The 18,618-nt window shown below is 35.0% G+C and overlaps 1 protein-coding gene across 1 annotated transcript in view; it reads left to right on the plus strand.

Annotated features, from left to right (window-relative positions):
• The window catches only part of VPS13C (vacuolar protein sorting 13 homolog C), a 95,944-nt gene that overhangs the window by 21,811 nt on the left and 55,515 nt on the right, over positions 1-18,618 (plus strand). The window contains exons 15-36 of the mRNA XM_026856017.1: positions 754-925; positions 1,367-1,429; positions 2,632-2,767; positions 3,328-3,422; positions 5,231-5,373; positions 6,744-6,936; positions 7,086-7,200; positions 7,532-7,668; positions 8,374-8,500; positions 9,151-9,268; positions 9,617-9,746; positions 10,126-10,204; positions 11,193-11,332; positions 11,921-12,074; positions 12,481-12,557; positions 12,712-12,771; positions 13,274-13,427; positions 14,758-14,874; positions 16,166-16,269; positions 16,549-16,716; positions 17,513-17,817; positions 18,136-18,283. Of these exons, the coding sequence (XP_026711818.1) occupies positions 754-925; positions 1,367-1,429; positions 2,632-2,767; positions 3,328-3,422; positions 5,231-5,373; positions 6,744-6,936; positions 7,086-7,200; positions 7,532-7,668; positions 8,374-8,500; positions 9,151-9,268; positions 9,617-9,746; positions 10,126-10,204; positions 11,193-11,332; positions 11,921-12,074; positions 12,481-12,557; positions 12,712-12,771; positions 13,274-13,427; positions 14,758-14,874; positions 16,166-16,269; positions 16,549-16,716; positions 17,513-17,817; positions 18,136-18,283 (2,935 nt within the window). The remainder of the gene's footprint in view (positions 1-753; positions 926-1,366; positions 1,430-2,631; positions 2,768-3,327; positions 3,423-5,230; positions 5,374-6,743; positions 6,937-7,085; positions 7,201-7,531; positions 7,669-8,373; positions 8,501-9,150; positions 9,269-9,616; positions 9,747-10,125; positions 10,205-11,192; positions 11,333-11,920; positions 12,075-12,480; positions 12,558-12,711; positions 12,772-13,273; positions 13,428-14,757; positions 14,875-16,165; positions 16,270-16,548; positions 16,717-17,512; positions 17,818-18,135; positions 18,284-18,618) is intronic.

Below are 18,618 nucleotides of genomic sequence, written 5' to 3' on the forward strand. Positions count from 1 at the left end.
TAATCCTTGCCGGGATGAGAGAGCATGTGGCCGTTGTCCCTCTCCCACCCACGCCGGTTGGGCTGGAAGTTAGACACAGGCCCCGGCTAAAATAACAAGAAATTTAATACACCAGAGTGATAGAACAATCTGAACAACAACAGTATCAATGGTAACAACAATAAACAGCAATAACAGTGAACAAGACAAACGATATACAGAGAAATACTGCTAGCTGGTCTACGGAAAGCAAAATTCCCTCCCGAACCCACCAAGGAGCAAGGAAAAGGTTCCGCCCCCGGACCTGACGTCAGCATGGTATGAATAACCCGGCTGGAGATCCCTTCCCTCTCTCTCTCTCTGCTGGGGAAAACTTTACTCTATCCTTGCTGAACCAGGACAAAAGCCTAAAAAAAATAGCGAATGTATTACAAGGGAAACATGTATGTCAACTGTAATGTTTAAAGTTTTGAGCTCATAGACATTTTTGTGGATTTTTTCCTAAGTATTTACCGATGCTTAATGTACTTAAGGCTGATATAGCCCATATTTGTAAATGCAGAATGCAGATTTATATTTCTTCAGGCATTAAACTTGAGCCCTCAGTCCATTTTACCAGAGTGATGTTGAAACTGTTAAATTTTTAGAAACAAAGGTACTCAAATGTCAAGTGGTAAGCAAAGTGTTGGTACATTAATAAAGTGCCTCTGCAACATTTAAGTTGTCATGCATAAATGAAATGGGACTTTTCTCACAAGTGTGATATTGTTGTAGGTGGAAATATGCAGGTAACAGTGTTCTTGAGGTTCACATCAAAAGATATACTCAAATGTGGTCATGGAATAACATAAAACAACATAGGCAGCTTCTGAAGAGTTACAAAAATATGTACAAGAACAAGCTGACACAGAGTAAACTGTCAGAAGAAACACAGAGGCAAATTCAGGTATGTTTTTTTCTTTTTGGAGAAAGTATGTTTTGGTCCCTCTATTAAATAATTATTTTAAATATATATAACAGTAAACAAGGTTGGTGGCTTTACAAGAGCACAAGATTTACCATTTTTAATCTGAAGTTCAGTGTAACCTGTTCTTGAAAGAAAGAAAATACTAGTAAAGTGCCATTTAAATAAACCCTTTTTGGTTGCAGATTAATGAGATCAGATGCATTTAATGAAGTGCAAGATTAATCTATTAAAAAAAAAAAATTACCCTTCCTAATATCAGGTTTCATCTTCTAATGAACCTCTGCATTCGGTATAGCCTTGGAGGAAAGGAGCAGGTCTAGAAAAAAATGGGAGTGTAAAGGAGCTGGTAGAGAATTTGTAGTGGTGAGCCTTTCCTGAATGTGTTCTAGAGGCAAATGATTTCATCATATATTTTTACAGGATCTAGAAAGAAAACTTGATGTCTTCAACATAATCTTAGCACGACAACAAGCACAAGTTGAGGTAAGAAATAATTTTTGTTCAGTAATATTGTAACACTTCAAATATGACGGTTTTGTCATGATAATATCTTGAAAAAATTTGTGCTGATGTGTATGATAGGATAGGAGGTGGCAAGTTTCCTAACCTTCCAGGACAAGAGTAAATCAATTTCCAAACTGGAAACTAGTTGCCAAAACCTACCAGGGTGTGTGCACAGCATTACTGCTACCCACTTTGTAGCATTCAGGCAATTTTCTAAGGACGATGGTTTGAATTGATTACCTTCTTCCTTTTGACTTCCCTTATTTCAAGACTGGTTCTGCAGCTGCTCAAGATCAGCTGTTCCCATCCTACCTACACCTTTGGATACTCTTTTCTTTTTAGGGGACAGCAAATCTAATTAAAAGACAATTCTGAGAGAATTGTTAAAAGATGAAGTCTCTAGCTGCATTTATTTTGGAAATAATTTATGACACTTAACAAGGAGTTGCATGTTACAATGCGAGGAGAAGTGTTATAGCTGCAGTTAAATCAAAACCACCTAGCACACTGAAGGCAAGCTCAGAATTGTTGTCTTGTGAGAAGCATGCTTGTGGTAGCTGTTTTCCTAACATGAAAACAAATCTCTGTAATTTCATCATACAGTTACTTTTCATGCTAGTGTAGCCTCAGTGTTTGTCTACGTATCTGGAATGTATGAAAATGAAGATGAAAAAATAATAAGGATGTTTCTTGAAAGTCTTTGAGATATTTATGGTCAGACCTTGATTTTTAAAATGTAAAGTGAAAGCTTGAATAAAAATTAAAAGTATTAAATACATGTAACAGAACAGGATCAGTATTCAGGTTTGTAACTACTAAATTTACAGTATGTAATTACTTCTTGTGCCCTCTTAAATACTGTCTTTTTATGTGGTTCCTGCCTTTTAGTAGTCTAAATGCTAGTGAAATGTGTAGAAAAAGGCTGTTTGCAGTGCAGGTAACACATGCTTATTTCCACACACATGCACACACATAACACACACACACACTCTCCCCCCCCCGCCTTGATCCTTTTGCTGCTCCTTTTGTCTGGTGAGTCAGTGTTCTTAATACCTTACAGGGTGGTGTTGCTGTCCATCAGTTAAATGTCTGTTCAACATGCATGCATATATGCATGGTTTACAGAAAAACAAAATATATCGTAATCGTATTAATTATGTGCTTTAATGTCTGGTTTGTAGACAGTAAGATCAGGACAAAAGCTACTGAAGAAGAAAACCACTGAAGCAGAAAAAAAAAGTGGAGGATGGTTTGGTGGTTTCTGGGGTAAAAGAGAATCTAGGAAAAAGGAAGATGAAGAATCACCCGTTCCTGAAAGTAGGTGTAGACTGTAATGCACTAACTTCTATAGGGACTTAAAGTTTTTATATACATCAAGAAGGAAGTTATAGTTTGTTTTGCTTCCTACTATGCAGAAGGAGAGAGCACAGCGTAAACAGTGCAATGCAATATTGATCAATTTTATAGTATTACTTACAGTTAATGATTATCGAGCTGGCAAATAAAGCATATTTCTGAAATGGCTGTAAGCATTACAGAACCTTGGGAAGAAGGATATGGAGCTTATAGCTGTAGTGTAATATGTGATGATTGGAATACTGTATTCTGCTGATTTGCTGTCTGGACCAGAGATTTGTTCTAATAGTACTCCTCAAAGCTCATGTAATATAAATTACATTGATTTCTGTGCTACGTATGTAACACCATATATGAAGACTGCTTCTGTGTAAATTATCTTAGAATATGGAACTTAATGCAATATGATGAATCAGTGAAATGTGTCAGCAGAACTTAAGTACATAGAAAACAAATGGGAGGGAAAACATGCTTCTCATTAATAAATAAAGTGCAAGTTTTTGTGGGTTTTTGATTTTTAGCTATTGATGAACTAATGACACCAGAAGAGAAAGCTAAGCTTTTTACTGCTATTGGATATAGTGACAGCTCCCACCACCTTTCCTTACCAAAGCAGGTAAGCAACTTCTTATGGGTATGGTTTAAAAAAACAAAGCAAAACACAAATCAAAAACCCCATACCATGCAACCAAACAAAAACCCCCTTTTTGATGCATGTTAGCCTTAAGATAAGCAGTAGAGTATGTACAAGTGCAAGTCAAATCTATGTTAAATGTACAAAGATTGAAAAAAAACCTATTCAGAGATCACAAAAAATGGCTAATGTTTTGTTTGGTGTTCTTCTGCCTTGTGCATAAACCTAATCTGAAGGGATTTAGAAGTAACAGAAACTGGACAATAGATACTTATTTGCAACTTAGATAATAAAGAAAGCTAACTGTAAATGAAAATATATTCCATGTTAGCTTTTTCATTGCATCTATTTCTTGCTACCTGTTGTGAAAAATTAGTCTGGATGGTCTTTTTGGGTTTTCTTTTGTTTTGGTTTTTTTGAATCCAAAGTCAGTTTGATTTGGATAATTGAGTTTGAGTAGTTGCTGTTTCTATAAAGAAAAATATTAGCATGTGATTATTTCCTGTTTGACCCAATGTTTATAACTTTCAGGGATGCTTTTTTTAGAAGGATCTTGTTATGTTTCTATTACAATATTTGTCCAAATACTTAATATTAGGAGATTTCAGTTATAGTACTTTCTCTAGTACACAAAGGAAAGCATAAAAATAAAACCACATTTTTGTGACACATATTTTTTGGCTTGTTAATAAAAGATAAAACTTGACAGGTATAATAGTCTTGAGAGGGCTTATAGAAAGAAGGCTAGAAAGTAGACAACTAAGTATGAAATGGTAAGGTTTCTCTCAGTGTACTTATTTTCTGGGAGGCTATTACACCATTGTTTTAAATCTTAACATGACTGGTGGTTCTGCTTTAAGTTCTTCATCAACTACAGAAGTACTTTTTACATTAAGACTATTTCCTTCAAGGAGGATGTTGTCTCTTCTCCCAACAGGCCTTTCCGCTCCACAATCTAACCCTTCAACTTTCCAACCTTGTATATTTTTGTTAAATTTAATTATTATAAGCTTACATGTGCCTCACAGGGAAGTTCAGAATTGTTGGTGGCAACATGAGGCCTGTGTGCTATTGTATGAACTTCTATTTCTGTCAAATTGAAGAGGGTAGAGCAGCAGCAAGCATCTCTTACCAACAAAGAGGAGAGACAGCCCAAAAAATGCCCAGTACTTTGTGCTTTTTTTTTTTTCTTTTCTGTTTCATGCTTTCCTTGCTTGCCTGTGTAACTTTGGTTTTTAATTTGGACAAATTAAGTGTAAAGATGCTTTCATCTCTTTCAGTATCTTGAAGAAATGTGCAGGCTTCAGATTCGTATAGGAAGTGTTATTTGATTCTTCTTAAGTTGCTGATTGACACAGTCATAAAATGCTACATGTTTCAGGAAGCCAAAACCCTTTCTTGACAAGGTTGAGATGTTCAACAGCAAGAACAACAAAGGCATATATGCAATGTTTTCTAAAATGTCTTGATCTTGCTAGCTCTCTACTGAGTATATTTTAGCTATGCTTGCTTTCACAGTTTTAAAAAACTTCCCTGAATCCTGAAAAGAGATGCAGACTGTATCTGCTCCGCATTTGTTGAAATACACTGTTTTATGTTAAAAAATAAGGGTTGAAGGGAAGTAAAGACTCTATTTTGCTTCTTACCTCTAGATTTGTTTCTTACCTTGGTTGACTGGAATAGGTTTTTGGTATTTACCACATTTTGTTGGATTTGTTGAAATTAGGACCTCTGAAAAATGGTTCATATCAAGATGACTAATTTTAATTTTTCTCTCTCCTTCTCACTAGTATGTTGCCCATGTTGTGACACTGAAGCTGTTAAGCACTTCTCTTACAATTAAAGAAGACAGGAATGTGGCAGAAACTCTTAAAGTACAGATAGTTGATCTGAGTACCAAAATATCACAGCGCCCAGGAGCACAAGCCATTAAGTAATTGGATTGGTATTTTCTTTTTGTGGAAACATCTTCCCTTTACCCTCCTCCCCAACTTTTAAAGTCTCTTCTTGTGTGGTCCATTATGTTGTATATTGGCTTTTAAATTTATTGGCATTCTGCAGATGTATTCTGTTGAAAAGTTAGTCATGTAATTTGGCCAATAACATAGCATGGAATGAAGAAAGGAAGAGTATTTGTTGGTCTTCATAAACAATAACAAGCTCTTTCTTGAATCCAAATGTCAAACTGCTGAATATTACTTTTGGGAAGTGAATACCTAAGCAGTGTGAAATGGTCTGGCTAACACGCTCCAGCCAAGCTACTGAATGTGGTGCTTACTTCCTACAGAAACGAAAAACTATATCTGTGGGTTGTGGGTAGGAGATTAACCAGCATGTAGGAAATGGAGTCCTTACTGTGTTTGAAGAGAGGACACATCAGTAATATTAAATACAAACTATTGGATTATACAGTCAATGAATACAATTTTCAGTGTCTGGAAAACAATTCTGTGCACTTTCCATGCTTACACTTCCAATTCCTCCCTCTTATGACTTTATGCATGAGATCACCAGCTCAGCTGCTGACTCTTGAAATATTTTTGCTAAAAAACGTTTTGGGGAATATTAAAAGTACAGCCTGAATGCTGCGCAAAAATAAAAAGAGCTTTGAGAATATTTTACATAAAAGCATGACATATAATTCAGTTAGCAAAACTGAAACAGTAAAGCATATACATTTGTTAAGTTTCTGGAAAAACATAATTAGGTTATCTCAACGGAGCCAGGATTGTGACACTGAATATGCCCAAACTGTGTTGCCTCCCAAAGTCAGGGATTCCAATGGTGTGGAGACCCAGGACCTGAAAATCAGTTTCATATCTAATAGGTACTTTAAGAACGAATTAAGTTTGTGCGATTTGCTGTTCATATGGCTTTCTTCTGCTTAAAACTATTGTCAGGGAAGCTGTCAGTAAAGAACCATTTACACCAAAACAAGTCTGTCACTGAATTTGAAATCATGATGCAATAGTTAATGTTCCTAGTTTTTCAGCTGCAGTATAAATATTCTGCATTTCTTTTTTCTTGCAGCTGATTCTCTTCATAAACATGAGGTGAAAGTTATATTCAGTCCACTTTGCAGATAACAGAAGGGAAAAATACCACCCCTGTGTTGCTATCAACAACTTGCCTCCTATTTATTTTTCCAATTTATTAATGTAACAGTTTCTTAACCATGTGGTATGTTAGTCTTGTGAAGCTACTCATGTTTGGCTTTATCAAAGGCTTTCTTATCTGCTTGTCTTTCCTAGATGGAACTGTGTTCTGTATTCTAATTAAGTGTATTTAACTATTCATCTTTAGGGTTGAAGCAAAGCTTGAAAACTGGTATGTTACAGGTCTGAGGCAAGAAAACATTGTACCATCTCTTGTGGCTTCCATAGGGGATAGCAAGTCTTCTCTACTTAAGATAGAGTTTAATGTTAACCCAGAGGATAGTACTGCTGACCAGAGTCTTACTATTGAATCACAACCTGTGGAAATAAAATATGATGCAGTGAGTAGTAACCAAACCTGTTACCTCTTTCCCTGATTCTCCTTTCTCTGCTGTTATTCTCTTCGCTCTGTGAAGATCTGTTTTTGAGTTTTCACTGAGTGACTTCTGTGTAAATTGATAATCTTTGTATGTCTTTTTTTTTTTTAAAGAGAACAATAAATGCAATGGTAGAATTCTTTCAGACAAGTAAGGGAATGGATCTGGAAAGATTAACATCAGCCACATTAATGAAGCTGGAAGAAATCAAGGAAAGAACTGCTACAGGTAAGATAATAATAAATCTCATCTGAAATGAACCCTTGAATGGCTTCAAAAGTTTCAACATGATTTTCTAAATACTTTGTTTATGTTTTGATTTCTGGCCAGATAGTACAATGGGATTTTTCCCTTCAGTTTTTGACTGGGAGGATTAGTGGGTGTTTTGTGGGAAGAAGCATTGTGTTTAGTGAGAAATTAGTTGAATGTTACAAAAGTAAGTCTTTACGCAAAAAGAGCTGTCCTTCAGATAGATAGCATCTCTTTTTATGTTCACTGGCACAAGTGTTTCACTTGTAAATAGCATTTCAATTTTAATGTCCCTTCCTTTTTATTTAAGGATTAGTTCATATTATTGAAATGCGGAAGGTCCTTGACTTGAAGATTAATCTGAAACCTTCCTACCTTGTGGTTCCACAGACGGGTTTCTACGATGAAAAATCAGATTTGCTGATTTTGGACTTTGGTACATTTCAGGTATATAAATAACTTCTATGATCTCAGAGGAAGAAAATACTATTTTCTCTTAACATAGTTGTCACCTGAACATAGCTGTCATCTTGTCTTTGGAAGGCAAAGATGATGATGTGTGTAAATGTCTTTTAACAATATATTTCTTAACAAATAAATGTGGGTCAGCAATTTGATCAATGTTCAGAGCTGTTAAGTTGTCTTTGACATAGTTGTACTAGTTAATCTCCCCAGGAAACATTTTAATTAGGTAATCATGATTGTAATAGTTTATTATTTAATATTTTTAATTTCTTCAGCAAAGCACATGAACTTTTGTTGCCTTTTTTGTATAATGATAACTTTTTATTAATAAGAGAATATAATTTTTCTCTTGCAGTTTGAAAGTTGATTCCCTTTTTCCTGTAAAATTGAAAGATTACAATAATTTAACTTGATTTGAGCTGACTGATTAAATATTTTAGTTACTCCAGCAGTAAACCTGTAAATCAATAAGAAAAATTCTTTTTGCATAAATTAAGTGGATTGATGGAAGTAACAACAAAAAATCTATCAAAAATAAGTAAAGTGTGAAATGAATTAAGATCTCTTCTCTGTAGGACCTCCGTATGTCAATCATAAACTCCTATGAATAGTCTTTTTCATGTTCACTAGAACTAATAACTTTTATGTAAGTTAGACTTAACTCTATCTTGTCCTTTCTGTGTTTAGCTGAACAGCATAAATCAAGGGAATAGTCAAGCTTCTACCTTTTCATCTTTAGAGGAGATTATGGACAAAGCTTATGACAAGTTTGATGTGGAAATAAAAAATGTGCAACTTCTTTTTGGAAGAACAGGTAACAAAGCAACATAGCTGTTGTTTATTCAAAAGATTGATGAAGGTTACCTACCTGTAATGAATAAATATGTTTTTTAAGGAAAAAAGGCAAACCAAAATTAGTAGTTAACTAAAAGATAGCTGTAGATTATGCTACAGGTCTTGTATCAAACTGTGAAAAAAATTGTTAGTTTCTCTTCAAACAGCTACTTGGTTTTTGTTTGGAGTTGTGTATCATCTCTTTACTTTGATACTAGCAAGCCACATAAATACAGACACATAGTATGTTTTCCATTATTCGTGGGAAAATACAGCTAAAAATATCCCTAATACTTGATTTGGACTTAAGTTTGTGCAGTCAACAGAATGCTAGGTTACTGTTTTATATTTTATCTATATATATATCTATTGTTTTTTTTTTTTTTAGTGTTCTATATTAAGATACACCTTTAGTGTAGAATGGGCTTAATGTTGCTAAGCCAATATAGTGTTAAGAGCTACTGAAAATGGATTCAAAAGTTCTTAAAATACCCAAATTGTTCTAGGTTTCTCTAGTTTGTGAGTGGGTTCTTTATCCTTTCCTAGTGATGTCATTTGATTACTTTAATGATACCTTAAAGCAATTAGCAAGCCATGTTTTTTCATCTAAAATTTACTGAACATTTGCAGGTGAAGACTGGAAGAAGGCTCGTTTTCAACATCCATCAACTTTGCACATATTACAGCCTATGGATATTCATGTACAGTTGGCAAAATCAATGGTGGAAAGAGATACCAGAATGGCAAAGTAATATATTAATCTTGAAAGGACTTTTTTAAATTACTGTGTACTTTCAGAAAAGAAAACTGCTTTCCCCAAAGGTTCAGTTACACTTTATAATTTGAAGGTATAAAGAAAGGGAATTAGCTTACTACTTTTTACAAAACCTTTTTTGGCTAGTAGTTCCCTGGTCACCTTCACTGGTTACTAACTGCACTGTTTAAACTAAGTCCAAGACCTGTTTTTAATACAGAATTGCTAACATTACTGTGATGTGATCTTTGTATATCCACATAGATATTGATAGGATTTAAATCAAGAATTGGTGTGTGGTTTTTTTTCTCTTGGAGTTTAATCACATTTTTTTAAAAAAAGGTTTAAAGTGTCAGGAGAACTTCCTTTGGTGCATGTCAGACTCTCTGATCAGAAAATCAAGGCAATTTTTGATCTGATTGATAGCATTCCATTGCCTCAGAAGCCATCTGTGTCGATTCCAAGCACAAAGGTAAGCTAACTATAACTAGGAAAACTGAAATAAAATTAAAAAAAGATGTCAGTGATATGGTCATTTGAAATGTGCATTAATGCTAATGTCTGTCGTCTTGTTCACTTGAAATAAGAGGTTTGTTTCCAAGCTAAGTTAGGCAAAGTGTCTTCATTTGCCATCAGAACATGCTGGGCTTATTGAAACAAGGGTGGCTTAGCCTTTGTCATTGTCCGCTGGTTTCAGTATAAACATTGGCAAAACTGACCTTTTTAAGTAATATGGGGGAGGCAAGATGAAGCATACATCATGAGTAGAAAATATGACCGAACATAAGAAGTTATACAAACTTTAAAATACTGATTTTATTTTTTTTTTCCTTTTTTTTCCCCCCTTCTAGGCACCAGCTATTCCCACAATTCCTGTTGTTAGTAAAGGGTTACTTAATACACCCCATTTGTTAGCAGAAATAGTGTCAGGTAAGAAGCTACAGATATGCCTTTGTAAAAGTTAGAAGGCTATAACTTATGGAATAGCTAACATTTTCAGGCCACTATTGATCTTAAAACATGTTATAAGGACAGAGATGAGTATGGTTAATCATCTCTAACTTCATGCATAAGAAGATTCTTTTAAGATGCTGGTGTTACCTCAGAATAATAAATTTTTTTTAAAAAAGCAAAAAGCCCCTTTTTGGGGGATTAATGTTATGCACAAACAACCTCTTCAAATGTAAGCTATTAATAGCAATTGTATTAGGATGTCATTAGCAAAATAATTGAATTACTGAGATGTCATGAGACATCATTTTAGTAGAGTATTGAGGAACCTCAATTTTTTAATTCCAAGCCTCAATTTACTTAATTCCAAAACTGGATGTAGCCAAATACTAATCTGCAGCTGCTACCACTTCAGGACACATACTTCAGGGTGGGCACACAAAAAAAAGTGAGTAGCATGTCTGAAGGATGTGTGCACTTGCATATTAAGAATGTGACAAAAGCAGACTGTTACAGATGTTACGTGTGTACTGTCTTGAGTGTGGTGCATTAGCAAAGCTGTCCTTTTTCTGAAAATGCAGAACTAGAATAACAAATGGCAAATTACTATACTGACATTGTGGATTTGAGCATTTACTGTTGTGGCTGTTCCAGAGAAGAACTTTCCTGTAGTAGAACCTGTGAGACTTGATGCCTGGAGCTTACTTTGTAACTGGTTTTCCTTATATGTGTTCTTGAATGTCTAATGATACAGTTAAACTCCAGTGCTTTCCTTAATAAGGCTTTTATTTTTGTCACTTTTTGCCCAGTGGGTAAGAAAGCAGTATAGATGTAGAAAGTATGTTTTGTCAGATTAGGTTTAAACTGCTCATACAGTTTAAAATCCCATTGGAGTGGGAAAGAGAGGGTGGGATATTTACCTCTGTTTCTGGAAGAAGTTTACTAGGAAGTCACTTCTCTTTTGTAGATTCTGAAGAAGAATATTTTGATTTTGAGGAAAGTTCTGAATCAACTGACAGGTTGCTAATTAAAGGAGAAGAAATAAGAAATAAGGAGTCTGCTAAAGAGGAACTGACAGATCTTCAGTTGAAGTTTGAAATTAAAGAGGTATGTGTCCTTAATTATATTTTTACTTTCTACATAAAGAGTATTTTAAAATAAATATTCTGTTTTCAGTGTTCTCCAGAGTTAGTGGATGCAAAAACAGTCACCAAACAAAAAAATACACATGTATATGTATACATATTTCTGTGTATGAGTTATGTATAGAAGGTATGCATATGAATTATTTTTATATATATGGTATGTATATAAATAAAACATATGCATACTTCATCTGTGTGTATGTATTAAAAAAAAAAACAAAAAACCAGCAAAAAAGCCCCTGAGTAGAATATTTTTGGTAGAAAATAATAGTACCAAGTCATAATTTGGGGGTGGGAAATTTGCACTGTAAGAACAAAGCAAATACCCAGACAGGTCACTTGCAAAGAGCAGATCCCAAATTATTTGATATTTATATCTCTCACCATCAAACAATCACATTTTTTTTCTATTTTTGTACTTTAATTAAAAAATATACTTCCAGTAAATCAGGCAGAGCATTAATTTTGTCCTTTTTTTCGTTGTTGGTTTGAACACTTAGAATACTGCATGTGAAAAGACTGTATAACTGTGTATTCCTTGCTCATCCAGGTTTTAGTAGAACTCACCAAGCAAAAGAAAACTGAGGAAACGGTACTTGTATTTGATGTAATGCATCTTGGGACAGAAGCTACTGTCAGAACCTATAATTTAGCAGCTGTATCTTATTTAAAGAAAATAAGCTTGGATTATTATGAAACTGGAGGTAATAAGCAATGGAAGAGAAGTATACTAATGTGTGTCTGTGTGTGATTATGTATAGCAGTTAGTCTGAAACTGTGGCTCTCCTCTCTTATGCTCATTGAAATCCACATGTTTTAGTGCAAATGTCCATTGGCAGTGCTTGTCCCATAGGTACAGTTGATAAGCTCTGGACTCCCACCATAATTAGACAAATTACATTAAATAAATAGCTTAGTGCTCAGTCTTTGCATGAAGAACAGGTACAGTCTTGCCATTTTGAATATAAAGTGATTCATATTTGGTGGCACAATGTATTTTAACAAATAGTATTGCAAGTTAATCCCTGTATTTGAGGCAAAAATTCTTTGGTTTTCTGAAATGATGGAAATGACCCTAATTCTTGGTTTATTTCTTGTGGTATGTCACAGGTAAAAAAGCACCTGTTCATCTAATTAGTTCCTCAGATAAACCTGGCTTAGACCTTCTGAAGGTGGAATATACCAAGGTATACACAAAGCTTTTAATGTTTATTTTAAAGCACTTCTATATGTTATAAATTCTTAAACCTGCTCTTCAGAGCTAGTGGATTGTTTTGTATCTTCTGAAGAACAGAGTGAATGGTTGGAATTAATATTAACTTTCATCTGAATCATTTTCAGGCTGACAGAAATGGGCCACACTTTCAGACAATTTTTGACAACACTGAACAGATGATTCAAGTGAGTGCTAGCAGATTTTATTGCTAATTTTCTTTTGATTTGCTTGTTTAGAAATGTGGAATCAATAAGGGGATTTTGACTTTTCTGGTACATTTGTTTGTTTGACAGAGCATATAGCTTGAGAAGACTGGTTTAGGTTAGGCTACCTTACTCCAGGTGTACCTCTTACTTATCTAAGTTTTCCACTTAAGGAAGTTTTCCACAATGGGTTTTTCACTCATTTAATGCTTCTAAATTAATTTTTTATCACTTTATTTTTGTACTGGTGAGGTTATAATAACACAGCTACAGCTCTAGGGTGGTTGTTAGGTTTTCTTATTTTTCTACACTTAACACTTCTCTGCTTTACAGAAAGCTTTTTTCCTTTATGATTTGTTCCTGGTAACACATGCACCCTTTCTCTTTCTAAGAAGCTGTTATATTGCATTGGGTGCTTTTGCACCTCAGTCCAACTCTTATATTTGTTATTTTTTTGTCACATGGAGTCTCATGTTTTCAACAGGTAGCTTTTTCATCATTGAACCTTCTACTGCATACAGAGGCCCTTATGTCTGCTGTCAGGTTTCTAACAGCTGTTAGTCGATCAGGCAGTGAAGGTAGAGGAGTCACACAAACTAAAGACGAAAAGCAAGAAGATGATGCTAGGTTGAAGAAAGGTACAGTTGTGTTTATCAAAATGATGGTTCTGAAAGTATGTGTTGCATGCCGGCAAAATGATCAAATCCAGAGAAACTTGATCAACTTTGTAGTGTGGGGTGAAGATCAAAGCTCATGTGACTGTGGCTCCCCAGGCTGGGGGAATGATTTTAGAAAATCAATAAATGAATCAATGGTTATGATCATAAATGGTGTCTTCAGGTGAGCTTTCTATTCTTGTGTTTATTGCCATTTCACAAAGAGACTTGAATTTGAGTGAATGAGATTTCTGCGAGCTTGGAGTCCTCAAACTGGGAGCATGATCTTAGTGTTCATGGTGAAATAAAGGAGATAACATACCATAATCAAAGTACCATTTATTGATCTAGATAATTTAAATGCACTAGTAAGAGAGTCCTTTGCTAGCCTACTGAAAGTCTTGCTGTTCCTGTAGCACTGAAACAAAAACTGAATTTATATCTAAATAGGCTCAGAGGGGAGCAGCTGCACTGTATTTAATACTAAATGCAAAATTCAATCATCAAGTAAGCTGGAAATGAGATGTCTAATGAAGAATGTTCAGAATTTAGAATTTATAATTCTGAACGGCCTGGGTTTTAATCTGCAGGCTGAAAAAGAAGTTGCTGCTGTGTAGAGTTCAACAAAGCCCATAAATATTAGAGTTCTTGGATTAACACTTCATTACTCTTGGTTAGTGAAGGTGCAGACCGTCAGTGATGGCTTCTGGTCTTCCCTCATAGACCACTTATGTGTGACTTCACCTTTTTATCTCTAGCCTTAACACTTGCTCTTTAAAACCTGGGTGCTGGTTGCCTGAAATAGGCTTCCAACTTTTGCCATTTTTTATAAACTTGAAGTTTAAGAGAAAACTTACTACATTAGGATCTTTGAATATCAAATATTAGATAACCTTTACAAAACACTACTGAGAACCTATTGAGGAATTGACTTAATGTTAAAAAGTATACTGTGCAGTTTATTTCCTCTTAACTCATCAATTACCCTTCATTTTAAAAAGTGAATTTGTTCCAATAGAGAGTCATCTCTAGATGGGAGTAATATCAGACGTAGAATTGTAAGCAAGTGCTGACATGTTTTATCTTTATCAGTAGAGTCTGCTTCAGAGGAAGACTTGCTGCTTGTAACATCCCATAGGATGTTACAGACTTAATCATGGTAGTGGTGATGAAAGAAACTGTAGAAAAGAAAACTAAGTCATCTGAATGCCAAAAAAACTCTAGAACAAAACAACCCTCAAATACTCTTAGGAATTTCAGTGAAAACATGAATTGTATGTACCTTGAAAACATCCCCTTCTCTCATTTTTAGTGGCTAGGCCTTCCAGGGATAAGGATGTCTTCGACTTCAAGCTTTTTGCCAAGCTGGATGCCTTCTGTTTAAATATTTGTGATGAAAAAAAGAACATTGCAGAGATCAAGATACAAGGTATTAACTTCTGTGTTAGTAGTAACTGATCTAGTAGTTTAGTCTCAAAGTAGCTGCTAATAATTGGACTAAAAGATATTTAAGGTGTAAATTTTTAGCACCTGACTTTTTTTCCCTGTTATGTATAAATATGGCTTGTGGTATTGTTTTCAAAGTCAGTGTTCTAGTGTGTCATTTTGTTTTGGCTTCCAGCTAGAAAAGCATGGTATTATTTTTCAGGTAAATAGGTTTATGGTTTGAAGGAGTTTGATTATGGGTGGCTTTTCATATTGTTTGGATATTTATCTTCTATACCTGAATTATTTAGGGTAAAAGACCCCTTAAAACTTACTCGGTTTCAAACTCTTAGGGTTTGTTTGGGTTTCTTGTCCTGGTTTTGTTTTCTTGATTAATTCTTACCCCTCAGAGGGGCTGTTAATAATTCTGAGAGAGGCAGGAGAAAGTTTCACTTCCAGGTTTGGCTATATCTGCCATCCTGATAGCTGCCAAAACTCTCTTTTGGCACAAATATTTAAGAAGGTATGGTATACAAGTAATATAGTTCATAAAAAGTCTCTTGCCTGTGTCCATCTCTAAATCATATGATGTATTCACACAAGATTTTGTATGCAAAAGTGTTGTATTCAAGTACAGTATATTAACATATTTTTTGATAAAAAATCTCAGTAAACTAACTCAGTAGCTTGGCTATTAAGAGATGGATTGTTGTTTGAATATTTTTCTATGAATAATAGCTCATTTCTAGAAATGATTGTTATTGAGTCAGTATATGTGTTAGAAATTTTGCTGTCTTGTTTTGTTCAGAGATGTTGTATGGTCATGTTCTCAAAGCTGAATAACAGACAGCATGGTGTATGGACTTGGGTTTGGACTCTAGACAATATACTTACCTTCTGAGTCTGAAAAGCAAAAAATGCCTGTTTCTAGAACTTACAATACTTTTTTCATTTTAAAGAAGTTACGGTAGTTGGAGATTTACTTTTATATTCTGAGTTGGACACAGGGGAGACTAAAATGCCTTGAATTGAATACAGCTTTTATTTACAGTCCTTTCAGAAAGGGATGTGGTGATTGACTTATTTTGTTTGGAAACAGAAGAGAATCAAATGTGTTTAGTTTTTTTTTTTTTTTTTTTAATCTTTGTTGAATTTAGCAAAGTATTAACAAAATAATTGTTTGTTGCAATGTGTAATTTCTGTAGTTTTTTTCACCTCCCCTACTAGTGTCAGGTGTTCCCACCCCGAAAATGAGTGTTGTGCAATACTACTGTTTCTTTCTTTATACTTTACAGGTCTTGATTCATCGCTTCTCCTTCAGCCAAGTCACACTGTATTCTTTGCCCGACTTAAAGACATAGTTGTCACAGATGTTGATTCAAGGACCCTTCATAAAAAAGTACTCAACTACAAGATTTTAAGTTTTACTTGATTCTTGGTTAGTTTTGTGTGCATAAAAGTGAAATATAATACGTATTCTCCTCTTTTAAAAGTTTATTTATCATGAATACCTCTTTTCAAGTAAGATACGTGGTAAAGCATAGTTTTCATAATAGAAAAATAGATGTCCAAAACTTGTACTTCTGATAGGTTGATGGTACATTTAGTTCTTTTTTTTGTGTCAAGTACCTTTTTAGAAGCTGCTGATGGCTGGTAGGTACTGTTTCTCTCTTTCTAGGCTGTTTCTATAGTAGGAGATGAAGTGTTCAGTTTCAATCTGACATTAGACCCATATGCTACTGAGGGAGAAGCCTACACTGACATGTCAAAAGTGGATGGTACCGTATCTTTGAAAGTGGGCTGCATTCAAGTAGTATACCTTCACAAATTTCTCATGTCTCTTCTGGTAAGTCTTTTTGTCCCTGTATGTTTCTGCTGCATTCTCAAACTAGTCATCTTTGTGCTCTCAGTATGTAACTTAAGTTTCCGAAAGAGAAATGATAAGCTTAATTTTTTGTGTGTACTATTAAAAAACTTTGAAAAGTAAACTTTCACTGGTTTGAATTTCACAAAACGTAACACAGTGCAGGCAGATCACTTCCCACCCTCTGCTTGGGAAACAGAGAAAAGCTTAGTGCTATTAAGGGATTTTTGGTATTTTGTTTTTGCTGCCATTTCACCCTGGCAAAAACGTGAGTTTACTGCAAACATATCTGAGCTAACATTAGTGGCAAGACTTTCTGCAAGGTTAGATGCTATGAGGCTTGCAAATTAATCATGGTGAATATTTGTACCTTTGTCAAGTATCCTAATGTTGGCTTTTTCAGTAAAGCATTAGTGGGCTTTCTGTCATTCAGTACTGGCTTTAATAGGAATTAGTGTTCACTGGGGTCAAAGAGAGACTTTAAAAATAATATGTCCTCAAAACCCAAGGAGGTAAAGAAATCTTGTAGCTACTGATGGAAGAAAGAGTAGAGATGGCTTTAAAATGAACAGATTGTACTGGTTAGTATGTTTTTGACTCTCTATTAGAGATCGTGGCAGAAGGCACTCAGTTGTCTTTTCCCAGGGAAAATTTAACACAGTAGGCAGTGTAATTGGTGGTTGATGTTGGTTGTGGCTGATGTTGCAAAATGAGAGTAATTTAGATTAAAAAAACTGTTTACCAACATTTCTCCTTTCTCTTCAACTGCTTATTCTAGACCTTCCTGAACAATTTCCAGACAGCTAAGGAGGCACTGAGTGCTGCTACAGTCCAAGCTGCAGAAAAGGCTGCTACCAGTGTAAAAGACCTGGCTCAGAGGAGTTTTCGACTTGCAATGGACATTCACTTGAAAGCACCAGTTATAGTCATTCCTCAGTCCTCAGTCTCCCCCAATGCTATAGTAATGGATCTTGGCTTGATTAAGGTTCAGAACCAGTTTAGCTTGGTGTCTCCAGAAGGCAGTTTGCTCCCTCCAATCATTGACAAAATGGATGTGCAGCTTACAAAGCTGCAACTGTCTAGGTAAAGTGCACTTTACTAAGTAATGCCTCAGCTAATTGGTAATATTAATACTCTATAGGATATTAATCTACTTGCTTAGAAACCATGATTGGTGTTAGTGTCAAATATTTGGTGTTAATTTTACTAACCTGTTATCTTAAGGGGAAATAAATTAGTCATGAAATAAGATACTGTTCTGCTTGGGAAGCCATTTAAGCCTAAAGTGATATTACATTTCAGATTTTAAGATGTCATTTTGAAAATGTAATACATGATTTAACTTCTAACTTCCCCACCATGTGTTTTGGTTTGGTTTTTTTTTTTCCCCTTTGCTTTAAGGACCACAATGGAGACAGGTTTGTCGCATCCAGATGTTCAGATACTTCACCCTATTAATTTAAGCCTGTCTGTGAAACGAAATCTATCTGCATCTTGGTTTCACAAATTACCAGTATTGGAGATCACGGGGTACTTGGATACAATGAATGTAAGTCTTGTGAAAAGAAGGTGGTGAAAATCTTACGTAATGAAAGACTAATCTTTGTTATTTCTGGACACAAAGGTGCAACAAGCTTCAAATTTTTAGTAGTTGTGGAGTGCACTTCAGAGATGTCAACAGGGTTTAACTTACCTGTGTGAATGTAGAGGTTTGAAAGTGTCATATAAAATACCTGAAGTGCTGTGTACATTTATTAAACTGAGAGAAACAAAAGAGAAAACTGAAAGTGCTGTCAAGCAGTCTTGTCAATTCCTTGCCATAAGGCAGGACCAACTTGAACAAAATGTTTTTGTGACCTGCTCTCTAGCCAGTCTTTCTTTTCT

Source organism: Athene cunicularia (genome assembly GCF_003259725.1).
Source record: "Athene cunicularia isolate RWA chromosome 10 unlocalized genomic scaffold, athCun1 chr10_part1, whole genome shotgun sequence".
NCBI classification, from domain to species: Eukaryota; Metazoa; Chordata; class Aves; order Strigiformes; family Strigidae; genus Athene; species Athene cunicularia.